At 39.3% G+C, this 18,985-nt stretch overlaps 1 protein-coding gene across 1 annotated transcript in view; it reads right to left on the bottom strand.

Annotated features, from left to right (window-relative positions):
* The window catches only part of GYPA (glycophorin A (MNS blood group)), a 37,113-nt gene extending 35,617 nt beyond the window's left edge, over positions 1–1,496 (bottom strand). Inside the window, exon 1 of the mRNA XM_019420483.2 lies at positions 1,329–1,496. Coding sequence (XP_019276028.1) covers positions 1,329–1,371 — 43 coding nt within the window. The 5' untranslated portion in view covers positions 1,372–1,496. The remainder of the gene's footprint in view (positions 1–1,328) is intronic.
* Between the last annotated feature and the right edge of the window lie 17,489 nt (positions 1,497–18,985).

The following is an 18,985-nucleotide window of genomic DNA, read 5'->3' as shown; positions in this document are numbered from 1 at the left end:
TGAACAGCACAGTACCTCTTTTCTTTTCTGTGTAATAGCTCTAGAAGTATTGGAATATATTTAAATAATATACTACATCCCTTCTGCTTGTTTTCTTTTCTTCAAGCTAAATGTTTTCACATTTTGCTACTTAAAAAAAAAGAGAGTAATTTTGTTAGTCTCCTGTTTTCCTGTAATTGTCCCATTTTCCCTGACTTCTCAGAAATCATCCTCACACACCCAGATTTGTTCCCTAGTCAGTAATTACTATCATATTATTTATTTACTAATATCATTTACTAATTTACTATTGAAATTTATTATTTCATTAGTAGGAGGCAGGTACCAACACTGTAGGCATTTTACAGATGAAGACAGGGAGGTGAAAAGAGGATAATTTGCCTTAATGTCCCCCAGCCTTTCAGATGTCAAACCAGGTTTGAGCTTAGTGCTGTCTCTTCCTCATCCTTATGCTTTAACCATTACACTTTTTTATTGGCTAATATATCTTAGAAAATGCTGGCTCCCTTCTCTATCTCCTAGAGAGTGTCCAGTAGATCCTTAGTATGTGCTCCAATTTGAGTTAGAGCCACGTCTGAGGGCTCCATACATTTCAAGTAACTGCCTGTTCCTTATCTATGTATTTCCAACACGTAGACAATGCATTTGAGAAGACATTAACCATCACATTCTCAGAAAAAGGCCCCAGATATTGCTGATTTAATACAACTTAGTAATAGTCCACATTATTTCTTTATCTTAATGAATTGATTTTGATTTCTCCCCAAACCACCTAACACTTAAGCCAATAAGCTGCTTTTTCTTCTTCCTCCATCATACCTCATAAAAGACCAAAGAATGGGAAACAGCTCCCCCACGGATGCAGACTTCATGCTTGTAGCTTGTACTTTTTTGGCGGGTGAAGGAGATTATAATTTTTCACAAAACGTTTTGAAAACTGAGGATCACATATCCACCATCACTTTCACTAATGACCGTTTAATTTAGAAGTTAACCTCATTAAGCACAAATAAGGCAATAAATTTATTCACACAGAGACATTTCTCATTATATTTGGTACAATTCTTTTCACTGTGGCGAGGCTTTGAACTGAAGCATGCTACTGGAAAATTGTGATCCAGCCACAATTACAGAACTCCTTAACCCAATTCCCTCCACCTTACCAGCTGAGTCCCAATAGAAATCCATCCACCAGACTGGGCTCTGAGATACTACTCATTTATTTATTCATTTAAGTAAGATAGAACTAAAATCAGGTAGTTTACATTTTAACCTAGAATCTGATATCCACTATAACAGCATCATGCTACAAAAAGAAATGTACTTACCTGAGAGTAGTAATACAGTTAGTATTATTGTTTTTTCATACATCCTGAGATCATGAGCTGGCTCTCAAAAGTCAGTACCAGAAAACCACCAAAGACAACTGGAGTGCAGTCTGTGGCCCCAGCTGGGACTCTGTTATCTTTCCGACACACCTTTCTGAGGCATCAGTTGATAGGCCTGGGAGGCATTTTAAATTATGCAAATTTGTGAAACATCTGTCAATAAAGATACATGGATAGCGGCTTCACCGATTAAAGTGTTAAGTAAAATCTTCACTTCAGGGAACTGGCTGTTACATGTTAAGTCTACTTTGCATAAATTAAGTGGGCGTTGCAAGGCAGTGGTCTCCAGAAGCTGCCCGTTTGAACGAAGAGGAATTGGACCTTGATGGCCTGAGACTGGGGCCCTGAGCAAGGCTGGGGTAGCTATCAGGGAGCTAGAGACCTTCTCGGTTTTTATGTAGGTGTTCTCCTGGGCCAGGACGACAATGACTTCTTACACGTGAAATAAATGTATTTGAGAGGTTGCCTTACCACTGAGTGCTCTGGGGTTTGAAAGAACTCTCCAACTCACGACAAGCCACACAGCGATATGAAAGTACATGAAACACAGGAAAATTTGAATTCAAAACAGGATTTCAATTCAACAGCTAGTGCCCACATGGCTGCGGTCAGTGAATCATCTCTCTCCAAAATATGCCTCACTAAGTAAGCGTGAGTGAATGCCAAGGCAATAAATGCAAACGCTCAAAACCAAAAATAGACAACCCAAAAATCTTGTTGTAAAGCAGGTTAAAATGTGGGTTATGGAAGGCTGAGGCATATCCATTTTAAAGGGAGGCATAAAAAAACAATCATATGAATTAAATCTGAAACAGCTCAAAGAAGGTGATCTCCTTCCTGTGAGAGCCGTGAATATCTTTCCTGTTTGACCCAGAAAATCAATTTGCTATGTCAGCAATTTGTCAAATAAATTATATGTACATTTTTACCCAAAATGTGGTTAAGAAACTATTTAGGAAACTAGTGGTTTGCAGCCTCAGGATATGGCGCCACAGACAAAAAAAATAATCATTTACTGGGGAAAATATGGAGATAAATGTTAGCTAACATCCCAGAGAGGGGTTCTGAGGGGATAGAGAAGGCACTGAGATGCAGACCTGAGGGGGAACTAAGACTGAGGGACACAGAGGGGTCTCTGAGAGACAGCTCAAGAATGTGAAAGCCCCAGAATCCTGAAGCCCCTCTGAAGCCTGTGCCAATTCATGCAAAAACAATTACAGCAAAATTTACAAATCATTAAATGTAACTAATATTCAGTAAATGAATAACTTGCTTAATTTAGTATTTGCTATGGCTGGATATCAGATTGGGTTGCAGAAATTGTTTTCAACAGATACTCAAATAAAGGAGATTTATTTTGGATATTATTATGATCAATAAAGATTATGTCACATGATTTCATATTTTTAAGGAGAGAACAATTATCATGAGCCTTAAAAATGCTATTGCCCTTTGAAAATAGGTAAACAAGGGGCTCAGTCGGTTGAGCGTCCAACTTCTGCTCAGGTCATGATATCACAGTTCATGGGTTTGAGCACTGCATCTGGCTCTGTGCTGACAGCTCAGAGCCTGGAGCCTGCTTCAGATTCTGTCTCTCTCTCTTTCTTTCTCTCTCTCTCTGCCTGTCCCACACTCATGCTCTATCTCTCAAAAATGCATAAACATTAAAAAAAAAGAAAATAGGTAAATAAATTAGTCACTATCCTCACAATGGATTACTATGCAGCTATTAAAATCATGTTTTCAAAAAATAAAATCAAATAATATTTTCAAAAACAGTTGATATGGAGACTCAGGATAAAAAAAGTAAGCGGAAAATGGCAAGATCCAAAACTGCATATACAAAAATAAAATCCTGTTTGATTCTTTTTTTTTTTCTTCTTCTGTGCTTATTACCTCTATTTGGAACACACTTACTGTCTTCTTACATGATCTACTTCTATTATGCTTAGGATCTCAATTTCAGAGTACTTCCTCCGGGAAGGTTTCCCTAACTTCCTGTCTGCATCAGAGGCCCCGGTTCTGTACCCATATTGCACTCTGCTCTTCTCTTATCATAGGACTTAACATATTGCACTGCAGTCATCTTTGTGTCCTCACTGGACTATGAATTCTAAGTGTGCATGCCCTGCCTGTGACTATCTTATTTACCACTGAGTGCTTGGGGCACAGTTGACAATAAAGATTTGTCAAATCAATCAATCAATAAATATTGCACTGCAGAGAAAAGAAATTTCTTTCAGGCAATCTTGAGGAACAGAGGTGGATCTTTCATCTATCTATTATCTATCTATCCATCTATCTATCTGTCTATCATCTGTCTCCTAAATTATATCTTAGTTTCAGGCTACCCCCAGCATGGAAGTCTCTTTCTAAGGCAGGAGAAAAGGAAAATCAGTCTAAAATCCAGCCTTCATACCTTCTTCCACCTGGACTGTTTGGCCGTTGAGAACACTTTTCTTCATGTGACCTCCTGCTTTCCTAGCGGATCACTTCATTAACCACTCTCAGAACTCCTATAGCACTTAGGCTGGTTCATTTGTTTTCCTGCATGGTCCTTTTCATTATATTTGTAAGTCTTATCTCCCTTGTTCTACCTTCAGCATCTGGCAGAATACCCTACAGAGGCTGAAGGGCAGTCAGTAAATTGTCATCAGTGCTGGCCACCAGATGACATAGGTAGTCACCTACATGAACATGAAGCCACAGGAAAGAAATGGGTGCTTTGCTCTCTGTCACTTGGAAGGACTAGTTAGCTCTTAATAATGTGGGGAGTGGGAATTGACCTTGGGTCAAGTATGGGTTTGTAGCTTCCTTCAGGCAGATATGTTGACACTAGCTTAGTTTGATTAAAGACAGGCAAAACCTGTAAGGGTCTCAGTGTAGAAACTGGAGGTCATACCCAGCATTACTTACACGCAGCGTGCGCGGAAGACTGTACAGTGACCTCTAGTGGCATGTCTATGTAATGGAAGGAAAAATGTGAGATCTCGAGATGCAAGGGAAAAAATATACATCAGATTAATACTTCTCCCTTGCACGCATTTCCACAATCTTCTTAACATTCTTACTGAAACACATATTCAGAATCACCATGAAACCCTACTTGTAAGATACATCATGCAAAAGGGTCAGACAAATTTACATATCTTTTGAGAATTTTGAGTCTATGCCTAAAGTAAAAAAACAAATACTTTTAAGACATTTAATCACACATAGAAACCGTATCTCAATTTCTTGCTACTGGATGTCTTTAGGCTATTTTTTTCTTGAGTGTCACTGGCCCAGACGAAGGATGAAGTATAATTTGGCAAAGTAGGAAAGTCAATCTGGATCTATCAACTTAGCTCGAACTTGTTTCATTCACCATGGGGGATTATCCCTTTTTGCCAATTACTTATGTCCCAACTATTTCAGGGTCACACTGTCCTGATTCACAATGATTTCATGCTAGTCTGATCTTCCTGTGGAGAAGTCTACTTTTTATGTTCTGCATGGAGAACTGAAGAGGAGGGGAGGGACAGGAAAATTGAGACAGAGTGGCTTCAACTGCGGGCCTCCTTGGGAGCCTGTTGGCTTGAGGAAACTTAAACCACTCTGCTTTGCCAGAGTGGTTTCACTTCTTTCCTCGACCTTCTTTTGTTATCTTACCATTGCAAAATTAAAATAAATACAAATTTAGACCAATCCGATGTTCAAAATCACCCAATTAGGGAGGCAGAACAGATACAGGTTTTCCCTGCCATCGGAAAGTAGAGCGTTCTCATGAAACTTTTCATAGGCTAAAATGGCATTAAGCAAAGAAGCAGTTGCTATCTATATGGAAACATACCTGAGCGTTTCCAGAACCGCGCCCCTCCAAAAACCTCCCTTAGGCTTTTCTAATACCTTAGGACACATCTTGTTAACGGATGCACAAAATAAATCGAGATAAAGCACAGGTGCTCACGGGTGCAGTTCAAGGCTGGGGTGGCTGTGTGTGGGAGATGCTGAGAGGAGTTCCAGCGGAAGGAGCTGGGCTGGGCCGCTCTCCTTGCTCTCCCTGCTCAGGCTGCCTCCACTGCTGTCAGCTGTCCGACAAACACTGGATGCTATTTTCACTTTTTGTCTTTTTCCCTAAAAGCGAGAATCCTCTTCGGATTTCTTTCGTTACTGAAAACAGGCTCTTATGTAGGTAGGTCTTTCGTGAAAGCAAAGTGGCACAAGAAAATTTCAAAAAGCAAGGGATACCTGTATTATTCTTATTCTACACATGAGAAAATTGAGGGGTAGAGAAGAGATTGCAAATGTATTCCTTAATTTGATTTGGCGTTGTCTTTCCAAACATACTGATTTAGTTGTCAATATTTAGAAGGTGTTATATTTTAATTAAAATCAGGAGGGGATTTATTTTTTCTTTCTTTTTTTAGAATGAAGAGAAGGTATGTATTGTTCATACTAGGCATTTATTAGGAGAGGATTTAATTAAAAATCTGGCCCCTCTTAAACATCGGGAAGATTTGCCAAGAGTGAGCTTGCATCCCTGCCCGGTGAGGATCCACCGGGGCCGAGAGAGGATTGGCTGTCCCTTAGGACAGATAGGCTTTCTTGAGTTAGCCAAGTCCTTCACCTGATGCTTGTAGCAGTCAGCTTAGACTACCTGATAATCTGGAAAAACCTCAAGGCCTCAGTGTCTTCAGCAGCATCGGCTCATTTCCCGATCCTGTTACATTTTGTCTGTGGAAGGACTAGGGCTTCCAGGATCCGGACTGAAGGAACAACCCCATTTCGAATATGCTGTTCTTGGTGCAGAGGGACAAGAAAAATGGTCAAATGGAGCAATGGCTTTTAATGCTTCTGCTCAGACTTGGTACATGCCATTTTTGCTCACATTTTATTGGCCAAAGTGAATCACAGGCCAAGCTGACCTCAGTGGGGCAAGGAAGTATACTTCCTCTAAAGGGAGGTCCTGAAAGTCATACGGCAATGGTGAAGTTATATAAAACACAGGAAGAGCAGCGAATAATTGTGAACAATAATTGGCCATATCCATTTATACTCTCTGCCTAGCTCCTTTCTGCATTTGGGTTTGTAAATCCAATTTAGATAGTTAGGATACCTATTTAAGGCTTTTTAGAGCTGAGATGTAACCCAGGTCCCCATTCCCTTTCTTTACATCCATAAGGTGATATTTTGTGTGTTGGAGGTGTGCTCAGTAACACCCAAGAAGTCAGAAACTCTCATAGACATGAGGAGTAGGCGTGAACAAGTGCTCTGCGTTGTCTCGAATTCCATTGAGCTATCCTATTGGAATCAGGTACCAGGCATGGTCTCTCCATGGATGATTAACAGGTCCAGTTTGTTCTGCATCCATTCAGTCATTCAACAAATGATTAGTGAATACCTACCAGGCACTGTGTCAAGTATCAGAGATACAACCTTCAGTAACTCAGCTTCCTCTTCAGGAACTTACAGGTCACCTGGGGGGACAAACAAGAAGGGAACTGCACTATGGAGTGCCAGGGATGTATAATAGTGAGAAAAGAGCCCATGGGAGCACAGAGTGAGGCTCTGAACTCAAAAGGAAGGGGATTAAGGTGTACAAATATCCAGTTATAAAGTAAGCAAGTCACAGAGATGAAAAGTACAGCTTAGAAAATATAGTCAATAATATGGTAATAATGTATGGTGACATGGTGACTACACTTGTCATGGTGAGTACTGAGTAATGTACTGAGTTGTACACCTGAATATCAATATGTTGTACACCTGAAACTAATATAGCACTGTATGTCAATTATCCTTCAATTATAAAATTTTTAAAGGGAGTCTCCTAATTCAGACATAGGGTTCTGGAAAGATTTTCCAGAGCAAGCAAATAGACATAGAGGATGAGTAAGCAGGTCAAGGGAGAATAAAGCACATTTCAGGCAGAGAAAACAGCATAAATGATGGTCTGGTATTGAGAGACAGCATGGTAGTGGTTTGTAAAACTGAAATTCTGAGGATACGCATGCAAATGTGCATGTTTGTGCTTTGCAGTGTCTAGGTTGTCAGTTCATTCTGCCCTTTACCTTTGTGTGCATGAATTTGGCCCTCGTTCTCTACATAAAAAAATACTGCAAGGAGGGTATCAGCAAGATAAAGGACAAATATATAGAATTTCTGGTTTTTTATTGAGATGAAACATACAAATTTTTAGTGTGCAATTTGATGGATCAGTTATATATATATATACACGCATACATACGTGTGTGTGTGTGTGTGTGTGTGTGTGTGTGTGTGAAACCACCTCTCAGGTGGTGAAACAGAACATTTCCAACATTCCCAGTGATTTATCTTACTCCTTCCAGTCAACAGACATCCTGCTGCACTTAGGTAACCACTGCTGATTTCTAACACCATTGATTAGTTTTGTCTTTTCTTGAATTTCATATAAATTGGATTACCTGTTATGAACTCTTTCATGTCTGGATTTTTCCCTGCTTATCATAAAATCCAAAAGACTTATTCAGGTTGCTTTTTCATGGATAAGGAGATCTTTCTTTTACATTACTGTGACTATTCAACTGACTCTGCTCTCCTTACTGAAAAGATCATCTGTTTCCATCTTATTGTCCCTTTATTGAGGGAAATGTGTGTTTTTGTCTCTTGGCTGCTTTTAAGATTTTCCTTTTGTCTTAGATTTTTTAGGATTTTGGTTATGATATGTCTGCATATAATTGAGGGAAGGGGAATCTGGGCTTCTTAAGTTTGTGAACTGATATTTTTAGCAGTTTTGGAAAATCTTGACCATTATCCCTTCAAATATTTTCAAATATTGTCTTTCAGTTTCCTCTCTGCCATTTCAATTATGGATACATTAAACTTTTTAACTATTACTCACCTTATATATTTTTTAATATATATTACTGTGCTTTAGTTTGGATATTATTTAGTGACCTTTAATAATCCTGTCATCTGCTGTATCTTGTCTGCTGTTAAACCTATATCATGAGTTCTTTGATTCTGACACTGCATTTTTAATTCAGAATGCACATTTGATTCTCTTTATACATTCCAATTCACAGTTAAAATTTTACTTATTTTCTTTTTTCTGTGTACCTTTTACTTTGATTTCTTGAACATAACTAATCATAGATATTCTAATGTTCTTGTCTGCTGACTCCAAAATCTGAACAGCTGCAGTTCAGCTTTTATTTTATTTATTTATTTGCATTATGGCAAAATATGTATAACATAAAATTTACCATTAATTTTTTTTAACGTTTATTTATTTTTGAGAGAGACACACACACACACACACACAGAGTGCAAGCAGGGGAGGGGCAGAGAGAGACAGAGACACAGAATCAGAAGCAAGCTCCAGGCTCTGAGCTGTCAGCACAAAGCCCGATGTGGGGCTCAAACTCACGAACTGTGACATCATGACCTTAGCCAAAGTCAAATGTCGGATGCTTGACTGACTGAACCACCCAGGTGCCCCCCATTTTAACAACTTTTAAGCTGCCATTTGAAAGGCATACTTAAGTGCATTCACATTGTTGTACCACCATCAGCTTTTATTTTAAAAATCATAATTTTTGCTACATTTTCCTACCTTTTTTGCATGCCTAATAATTTTATTTTACTTTAAAAATTTTTTTTAACGTTTATTTATTTTTGAGACAGAGAGAGACAGAGCATGAACGGGGGAGGGGCAGAGAGAGAGGGAGACACAGAATTGGAAGCAGTCTCCAGGCTCTGAGCCATCAGCACAGAGCCCAACGCGGGTCTCGGACTCAGGGACCGCAAGATCGTGACCTGAGCTGAAGTCGGACGCTCAACCGACTGAGCCACCCAGGAGCCCCAATAATTTTATTTTTAATGTAGGATATGGACCTTAGCTTTCTAGCTTCCCATCCATATAGTTGCAGTGAAGATGCTCTAAGGAAGAAACTCATTATGGTTTGTTGCAGGCTTCCCCCCTGCCAGGATTTTGTTCTGTTTTTCCAATTTAGCTCACAGACTACTATGCCATTCTAGAATTCAGCAAGTTTCCTGCAGGAGAAACAGGCTTTGTGGTTGGCCTCTAGTTGCCAATCTGTTATGCCAGCCCTGATTAACCATCAAAAGCTCTGACAGTTCCCCTCCGACCCCATAGTGTCTTGCTTACAACCTATTAATGTCCCCATGGAAGAAATCGACAAACAGTCAAATTCCCCCAAGGAAAGAAAAGATTCCCTCAGTGTGACTATGTAACTCCCGATTACCTCTCATATCTGCACATGACTATGATGCCAATAACAGAATTTTCCTGATGATGTTCTCATCATTTTCCCCAATAGGCCAAATTTGGAGGAGTAGCCAGATCACATGTTTCAAATGTCAATGAGCAAATATCCGGGAGCATTTTTAGTGATAGACTTCTAATATTTTAAAAACTTAAAACCGAACCCAAAGAACCTGCTGGTATTTTATAAAATTCTGGGATTATTCATCCCTATTTCTCTCTTTTTGTCTTTCTTGGCTGCACTCTTGGGGGTCAGAGGAGAGAAACTGGGGGACTTGCTGTATTAATAAATATAGGTGAGCTTCTATAGATCCAGACAGTAAGCCAAGCCCAAAATAATACATTTATTTTCAAGTCGTAATACCAAAGGATACCTATTACACTGTTACTCTCTTGACTTTGTCTGACAAATCCATGGCATTAATGAAAAATTATTGAATACTAACCAAGGATCAGGCATTATACTAATTACTTGTTGTAGGTAATATATTAATCCTCATCATGATTCTATGAATTAATGACCATTCCCCTAGCATGTGATAGAGACAGGATTTGAATCTAAGCAGTCTGTCACCAAAGCCCACCCAGGTTTATATTCTGTAAACTATACTTCCTTCTCTTATACTAGACTATGTAATGAAGTGTCAACTAGCACAGTCTGGAAGGACAGGGGCAGATCAAATATTAAAATCAGGACATTGTCCTCTATTTGCATGCAGGGGTAGGTAAAGAAGCTTTAAATAGAGACTTCTCTGTGCCCGGAGACAGGTACATACTGTTCAGAGGAGTGAACCTGACTCCTTATGGCTGGAGAATAGAGAGTGAGAGCTGAGAATGGCAGGAGGTATGGCTAAAGACTGTGGACAGTGAGATCATAAACCCTATCAGGACTTGGAGTTTCATACCATGGACAATTGGTAAGTCATGGCAGGCTGTGCAGCAGCATGGTGCCATACTGTCCCCAGGATGGGGAACAGATGCTAGGGAGGTAACTCTGCTGACAAGGAGAGCAAAAATGCTTTAGCAGAAATTGAAGCACCGGGGCACCTAGGTGGCTCAGTCTGTTGAGCTCCCAGCTCTTTGTTTCAGTTCAGGTCATGATCTCATGGTTCATGAGATCGAGCCCTGCATTGGGCTCTGCACTGACAGTGTGTATTCAGATTCTCTCTCTCTCTCTCTCTCTGCCCCTCCCTTGCTCTCTCTCTCTCTCTCTCTCTCTCCCCCCTCTGTCTCACAATAAATAAACTTAAAAAAAAGAAATTGAAGTACATAAAAGTCAGGTGTTTGAGGCAACTGTTGAGGAGTTAGTTGAATTGATTCAACAACTATTTCAAACTTAATATTGAATGGTCTTGTGTTTGACTGGATAAGGACAATGAGAGGCAGACCACAAGTTGCTTCCAAGCTTCCCAGCTTGCATGACTGGGTAAAGTGTGGTCCCACTTAAAGAGAGGAGATTCTGCAAGCAAACCAGCTCTGTGAAGGAAGATCATGAGTTTCATTTGGGATACGTTGAATTTGAGATTTCTCTAGAAGATCCTAGTGGAGAGGACAAGTAGGAAGTGGATGACTTAATCTGGCACTCAGAAGAGGAATCTGGACTGGAGACAGAGGTGCAGAATTGTCAGCCTATACACAGAGAGAAGGGAGCCACTGCTGGGCAGGGGACAAGGGGAAGTTTGTACTGTCTTTAGACTGAGTGCACAGAATGTCTCTAAACCTACCCTTGGGAACTGGAGACATGAAGGTGGACTAAGCCATATCGTTTCAAGGAGATTCCAGGTTCCTGTAACGTCCAGCTGAAACCTTATTAAAGATATTAAAGACATTTTTTTTTACCAGAATTCACCCCTTTCTTGGGGTACCTTTCTATCCTTCAGAGGTGGGCAGATGACATATATCTTATTATGTGACCATTAATTTTGACCACAGTTGATTAGTTCACACATGGACACCTGATTCAACTTGAGCCCATCTGATTCCCTTCTGGAGTCTGGAGAATATTTTATTGAGAAGCACAGAAGACTGGAAGTTAGAGGTTAAGCTGTATTAATGATGGAGTTCTCGGGTGATTATCAACAAAAATTTCCTGAGCATCATTGAACTGCCTGGGTTCCCACCCTTTCTGACACCTGGAGTCTATGAGGTAGCCCATGTCCTTGCAATAAATCCTCTCATCCTAGGAAGCTATTTTGGAGTGGGTTTGAGATACTTGTAACCAAGAGAGTCTTAATGAGGGCAGGCCTTCATATGTCTAATTAGGGAATCATTACCAGAATGAAGCAAAGCTGAGGCTGAGCTGAACCGGCAGGGACCAAAAGAGGCGGCTTCACAAGCTTCCACGACAGGAGTGAAGACTGAAGTCATTGCAGATCATTTGGCTTCAAATGACTAAAGGGCCCTTTTATGCATGGCTAATCCTGTGGGACGTTTAGCACAATCCAAATATGCCCCCTGAGTCCTGCCACGACACTCCCGTGAGATGTGAGCCTGCACTGTCTCTTCCAGACAAACCCTGCTGGTTTTTTTTTTTTTTTTTTTTTTTTTTAACTATCTGTCTAGTGTAGAAGGGATTCAATTACCCTTTAGCCTTAAAAATATGCCAAAGGATGGTGCTGGCCTTCTGTGGCTTGGAGCAAACTCATATTGCACAAATCTGTTTCTCATTTATGTGGTTCAGCCAAAGAGCCAGGGCTGTGTTTTTCCTTCATAGAATGGGGCAGTCTAGAAGGCCGGCATCCTTTTTATTCAGACATTCTATTCAGATCCTGAACATAGGAGGGAAGGAGAAGAAATTACCGGAAAATTTGCATGTCTATCTTTATAAGACTAAAGTTCTCAGAATAAGAGATGATAGGAGAAGCCATTTTCAAATACATAGTTAATTACTATGTTACTAGACTCATGTTCTATTAGCTGGTATGATTTAATAAACGAGTCATATGGTAGTGTTTCTAACACACTGCCTTCAATACAAAACTTGTGACTACTCCTAGATATAGTTTAAAGGAATATGCAAGAAAATACTATGCCATTAGAAAGAAAACAAGATTGTGGTAATGTGATCCTTCAATAGCTTCGGTAGTGGTTTAAGGATTTATCTGTTTAAATTTTATACATTATAATGATTCTGCAAAATGCCGTAGCTAATAAAAAATTAGAACCTACAAATAACTTAAAAGGCACAAGACTGTCAATGAGACACATAATGGACATCATTACTTATCTGGGGAGAACGTTAAAGTACACAATAAATGTCTCACTATGATGCTATGTACCATTCAGTAAAGAAAAATTACTTTGGCTGTATATAGTCTGCCTTGGGTGAGCAAGGTTCAGGAACTACATGTGTATGTATATTTCACAGGGTTTTTGAGTGGAGGGACTCAAACACAGAATGTTGTTTGAGCTGGTTTTTCCTAACCAGGCCCAGGAGAAACTGTCCTTTATACTTTTTTCCTGGACCCCCTCAGCTACTCTTTTTAGTTTTTTTTTTTTTTTTCATTTTTATTTTTTGGCTTCCATCACTAGCCAGCATTGATTTACACTAGAAAGCACAAACAGTCAGAGAGAAGTAGCCTGAAATTCAGAATCTGAAGCAGTGCCACGCCTGGGGACCAGGACGTTCAGATACAGCGGGTCTTCTAATCAAAGCATCAGCATCTTTGTGGCATTTGCATCTTCGTGTGGAGAGAAGGTTGAGAAGCCAGCCCAGGAGGCCCTAGTCTCTGTGGAGGTCCTGTTTCTGCTTTTGTTATTCGATCTTGGGGGAAAAAGCCAACATGGCTATTTGTAATTAGTGGGAGGCCAGCAGTGCCTGGAGAGCATGGCTTGAAAGCAAGGGCACATTGGCTGGCCCCTGGTACACGTCCTTCAACACCACCAAATGATGCTCCTACCACCAGTAGGAGAACCAGTATATATACGTTGCTCCGAAGCAGTGTCTCGCAATCTTTTTAGGTCATGCCACTCATCCCTTCTATCCTTCCTCCATTTTAATCAATGCAGGAGGTTTTATTGATTTTTACTTTCTGTAATTGTTTTTGAGAGACAAGAGTATATGAACATGGGTTTTAAAAATGACCCAGTCCTGTCATATTCTAATACATCCTCCTGGGAGGGAAGGGCATACGTAGAGTGGTTGCTGAACATAGTACATCTCTTTGACAGGGTAAACTCATAAAGCAGTGTAGCCAGGAAATTTAATTTATACTTTCAGAAAGTATTTCAGAATGTGCTACCCTTACCCAGATAATTGTGAAAACAGATGTCCAGAATTTCTCTTCTCCCTGCTTCTGCTTCTGTTGCAAACTTTACCTGGGCATTATTTATCTTATGAAGAGGCAACAAGGAGAACTGTGTATTTACCCTGTGAGCGCAGAAACCATTAAAAAAAATTAAGCCGTTAGCATCAACATTCCATGTGTAGCCTTCGGTTGATAGCTAGTAAATAAATACCTTATGTAAGATGAGAGGTTTTCGCTGATGTGGGAATCATCGGTCTATATGTGTTTACAAAACAGAGTTCCTCAGAACCTGGTAACTCTCTGCATATTCCTTTTTTCAAGTGGCATAAGCTTGCACTAAGGAACAAGTGCTATTATGCAGTTCACATAGCAGCATTCTTGATTATTCTTGGTTCCCTCTTCAGCCCTAGGCCTTTCCCGGCATGCTTATATGGTAGCTGTGTAAGAAGACTGCCAGGGAGCTTCCAATTTACCACATGTTTCCTTTGGATGGCACTTTAATTGTGTAGGTGACTGTTTCTTTCTTAGAATTATCTGGCAGTTTGATACTATGTATTGAAAACCGTTCCCTGTTGCACATTTTTTGGAACCAGAAATGTCAGTTCTAAGACTTTATTTTGATGCTAAAGTGCTGGCAGAGTTCAGAGAACTAGCTTCGAGGATAGGAGAAAAAGAATTCAAAACCACCTAGACAGCTGATAGTGCAGAAATGTTTAAATAAATTACTATGAAATATTAAGTGGGCAGTAAAAACAAATTGTCATAGGAGGGTATTTAATGGCAGGGAAAGATATTCACAATATACTGTTAAAAATATAAGTTGCCAAACAAATGTCTTGTGTGATCCTTTGTGGAAAATTACCTACTTGTGTACGTTGCTAAGGTTCCTAGCATATAAATGCATAGAAACAAGATTGAAAAGAATATAATCTCAAATAATGAGATTTTTCCTTCCTTGGTGCTTTTGAGGTATTCTACTGTGAGAATAAATTGCTGTGTGCTAATGAGAAAGATTACACAGTTAAATTCTTTAAAGAGTGGTTACAAAAATCACAAAACAAATATATGATTTCTGATTTTGGAAGATCCCTCTTTTCTGGAAAGAAAAAAAAAAAAAACCTGTTAAGTTTGTTCTCTGTTTTGATCACTAGAGGTCACCAAAGTCATAAAGATTATTAGTAATAGTTTTTTTTTTTCTTTCCGTTTTGATTTTGAGTCACAGAGGGATGTTTCTGGCCTCTCCTGTTATGCAGTTTTTGAAGCATTTACTGGAAGACCTCTTGCCGCTTAGTCTTAAGGAGAGTAAACTGTTTGGACTAGTTTTTTCTAACATTAAATATTCCCTGAAACAGAGAGACATCTATCTATGGGACTATTCAAAACAGATGGGTGTTTCTGTAGAATGTGATTTATTTCCTCCTCTGATACCAAAGGGCCTATTGGCTGATACCTGCTGAATGTGAGTTCTGAGCAATGTTGTTGAGACAGAACCACAGAACACCCAGCAGCAGCACACATCGTTTCAAATGAAACAGCATGGACCATTTCAAGGAAAAAACGTCGTACCTTTACTGGTAACATGTGTGGCGTACGAGGGCTTCAATGAAGCAGAACATTCAAGAACACCCATCGCACCTTTTGAATTACAGACCACACCACCTTTTCGCATGTTAATGATTCTGCCTTTTTTGAATCCAACAGAAGCCCAAATCACCAGACCCTAAAATTAAGGAGAACCAAGGAAGGTTTAAAAGCTAGAATGGAATCCTGCAAGCATTCAAAGAAACTGTCTCATTCACCAAAGGGTGCAGCAAGAGGCAGAAGATGCAGTCGCTAATTTCAGTGTTGTTAGCGTGTTCCCATAACTCATATTTAACAGCGAGGTTTCTGTAATTAAACAAGATGCAGCATGTGGAAGCTGTATATTTGTCAGGAGTTATAAACAGTGGACAAAATGCAATAGGTGAGAAGTGGCTCACATTTTCAATGTCTGTCACCCACAGCTCAGTTACCTGGTCATGTTGATGAGTCTGTTTGAATCAGTCTCCCAGAGAAACGAAGCAAACTGTTCTTTTCTATAAGAACTCCCAGTGCTCAGATACCTGACGTATCCAAGGTTAAGGCTTTGGTACAACCATAAACTAAGAGACTTCAAGCCAATATCAACGTGATACATTTTGCATTGGAGCTTGTTCCTTATTCAGCGGACCTCATTTGCCTTTGATCTTGGTTAACTTTGAAGTATCCAAGGTTCCCACTTTCCATAAGTGTTTTTTTTTTCTTTTAAGTTAAATCAGACAGTCAGGCAAGGGAACTCTAAACCTTAAAAGAAGTGAAAGCAACTAGACACAGTCAGTTATATATTTTCACCACTTTGTTTAAAGTAGCACATCGCTGTACTTAAAACACTTCACATCACTGAATTATTTATTAAGTTGTAAATAAAAGTCACATTTTCCACTGTATCTTCAGAGACACATTGGAAAGAAAACATGTTGTTGGGAACCTGTTGTAGCTTTCATGTGAAAATGTAGTTAAATGCAAAACTATAGAGAGTAGTTAATGATGTCTCAAAAACCATTACCATGAAATAGCTGTTAACTTAAAGGAAATATTTATATAGGAATTCTAATATTTCAGATCTTATATCTGAAAGCTGGCTCCTTTACGGAATTTCACAGACTATGTATTCTAAAGTCTACTAGACATCCAGGTTTGCATTTGTATTTATAAAGTGATTCAGACCCATATCTCAAACACTCATTCATTTTATTTTACTCTTATGTTTCAGATTTATGGGACTATTTTTTCTTACTATGATAATGGCAATTTTATTTAATAATGAGGTACATATATAAATCACACATATATACATGCATGTGTGTGTGTATGAATCTATCATTGGGCACAAAAGTAGACTCAGTTATGTATTGTTTACAAAGTTTGTCTGAGAAGGTATTAAGAGAGGACATTTCTTTTTAGAGAGATTTTAAAATTCAGCCCACCCAGGTATCATTTATCTCTTCTGTGATAACTCACTCACCTAGTCATTCTCCTTTGTCTAAGTCTGCAAAGTGGAACTTTCCTCTATTAAAGAAAACCAACAAATTTATGTTATCCCAGATCATTAGCAGTGTCCTGGGGGTAGTTTGCGTTACTATTTTGGTGCTTTTCCAGCAAGGAGCAAAAAGTGCAAGTTATCATTCAGGTCATCTGGAAGGGCTAAATTCTCTTTTGGCTAAGCCTGATCCTGTCAAAATACAAGCTAAATATAGTTATTGGACATGTGATCTGAACAGTGATGCACATAAGAGCTTGGCACAATTGAATTACCCATGGGCTTGACGAACATTTGAGAGTGAAATCAGCTCTTCATATATCTGGAGACAAGAGGTCTAATTCCTAAAGCAGCTCTTTACCTTCCCATGAACAGCTGGAGGAAAACCAGAAAGGAATCTATTCACCTGCCTATAATTAGGAAGTTTAGGGAAAAAACTTTGAAGAAGGGAATTTATAGATACAATCGTGGTGCAGATAAAAATGTGTAAACCTCTCTACTCATTTTTGCTACCCAATGAGATGTATGGTAAATGCTGAGGCTTCCATGGCTTTGACTGTGTTCTTTGGGATGAGTCCGGGACCCACTTTAGCAGGCTGGATCCACCTTAGCAGGCTGTCCAAATAGCATAGGACCAGGCACTGGATTTTAGGTCTCAGGACTCTCAGCTTGAATCCTAATGCTCTGGGTTACTAGACATGTTCTTTAACTTCTTCAAATATCAGTTTATCTGTAAAATGGAAAAAAATACATGCCTTGGAGGACTGTAGTGATGATTCAGGGAGAATCTAAATGTAAAGCACTAACATAATGTCTAGCTTGTATTAAATGTTTAATAAAAGTTTGTTTCCTTCCACAGAAAGTTGTTGTAGGATTAAATAACCTAATATTTGTAAAAGTGCTTTGTAAACTACAAAATGCCATCAAATATAGGTCATTATTAATGTTCTTTTTAAGCTGTATTTTATATGCACTTGGTTCTTTTGGAGAACTTTAGGCAATATATATACGGCCTGGAACTCACATAGGAATTCTAACAGATAAGCCAAAACCAAATTTTAGAGAGTCTACATTTCCTCCCAGTAAAAATCGTACGATGATTTAATAAAGACTAACTTTATTATTTGGAATGACAATCATCTTTCTTCTGAACATCACAATGCTTCAAAGATAAGTAAGAAAATACATAGGGGGAGCGATGGGGAAGGTAAAAGAAAGAACAAAAAGAATGAAAACAGGAGCAGCAGAACAATCTACCCTGTTGATGATTGAATGTGGCCTATGCTCCTAATTACTTTAAAGAGTTGAAAACCATTTTGTAAACATTTATTTATTTATTTTGAAAGAGAAAGAGAGAGAGAGGGAGAGGGAGAGGGAGTGGATGAGCAGGGGAGGGGCAGAGAGAGAGGGAGAGAATCCCAAGCAGGCTCCATGCTGTCAGCACAGAGCCCAATGCAGGGCTCGAACCCATGAACCAGGGGATCATGACCTGAGCTGAAATCAAGAATTGATGCTCAACCAACTGAGCCACCCAGGTGCTCCAGAGTGCAAAACCATTTTATAATGTAGTTTATTTTGAAAGAAACATCTACTTTGACACCTACAAGTATACAAATATCACCAAAAAGGTCTGGAAAAGGTTGAAGTTATACTTTTAAGGAGCAGGAGGCTATTCTTGAAGTTCCCACTTGCATATAGGAAAAGTTTAAATTGTGTAGATGAAATCATTAAGTCCATCCTGGCAAAAGCTGATGCCACTTGAGGATGAGACCCAGAGAATTTAGTGCCCTGGGAAATATGTTATTGTGTACCCCTGAGGGGACACTAAAAATACAAGTGGAGTGTGTAAGTCACCAGAGCACCAGAGCACAGCTTATATATAGACTTCTCTCCTCTGAGCAGGAAGCAATTGGAATTCGTTAAATCCAGGTTAATTCTCTGTGGGGATGTTTCTTCATAAATCAAGGTCCTAATGTACAGTGACTTGTTCAAAGTCTTAGAAGATATCTTAGAAGAATCAAGGTCATAAGTCAATCTGGTA

This window comes from Panthera pardus, unplaced genomic scaffold, assembly GCF_024362965.1.
Source record: "Panthera pardus isolate Hobbes unplaced genomic scaffold, ASM2436296v1 HiC_scaffold_13, whole genome shotgun sequence".
Lineage (NCBI taxonomy): Eukaryota > Metazoa > Chordata > Mammalia > Carnivora > Felidae > Panthera > Panthera pardus.
The sequence above is the reverse complement of the archived record's forward strand: the minus strand, read 5'-3'. Positions and strand labels throughout refer to the sequence as shown.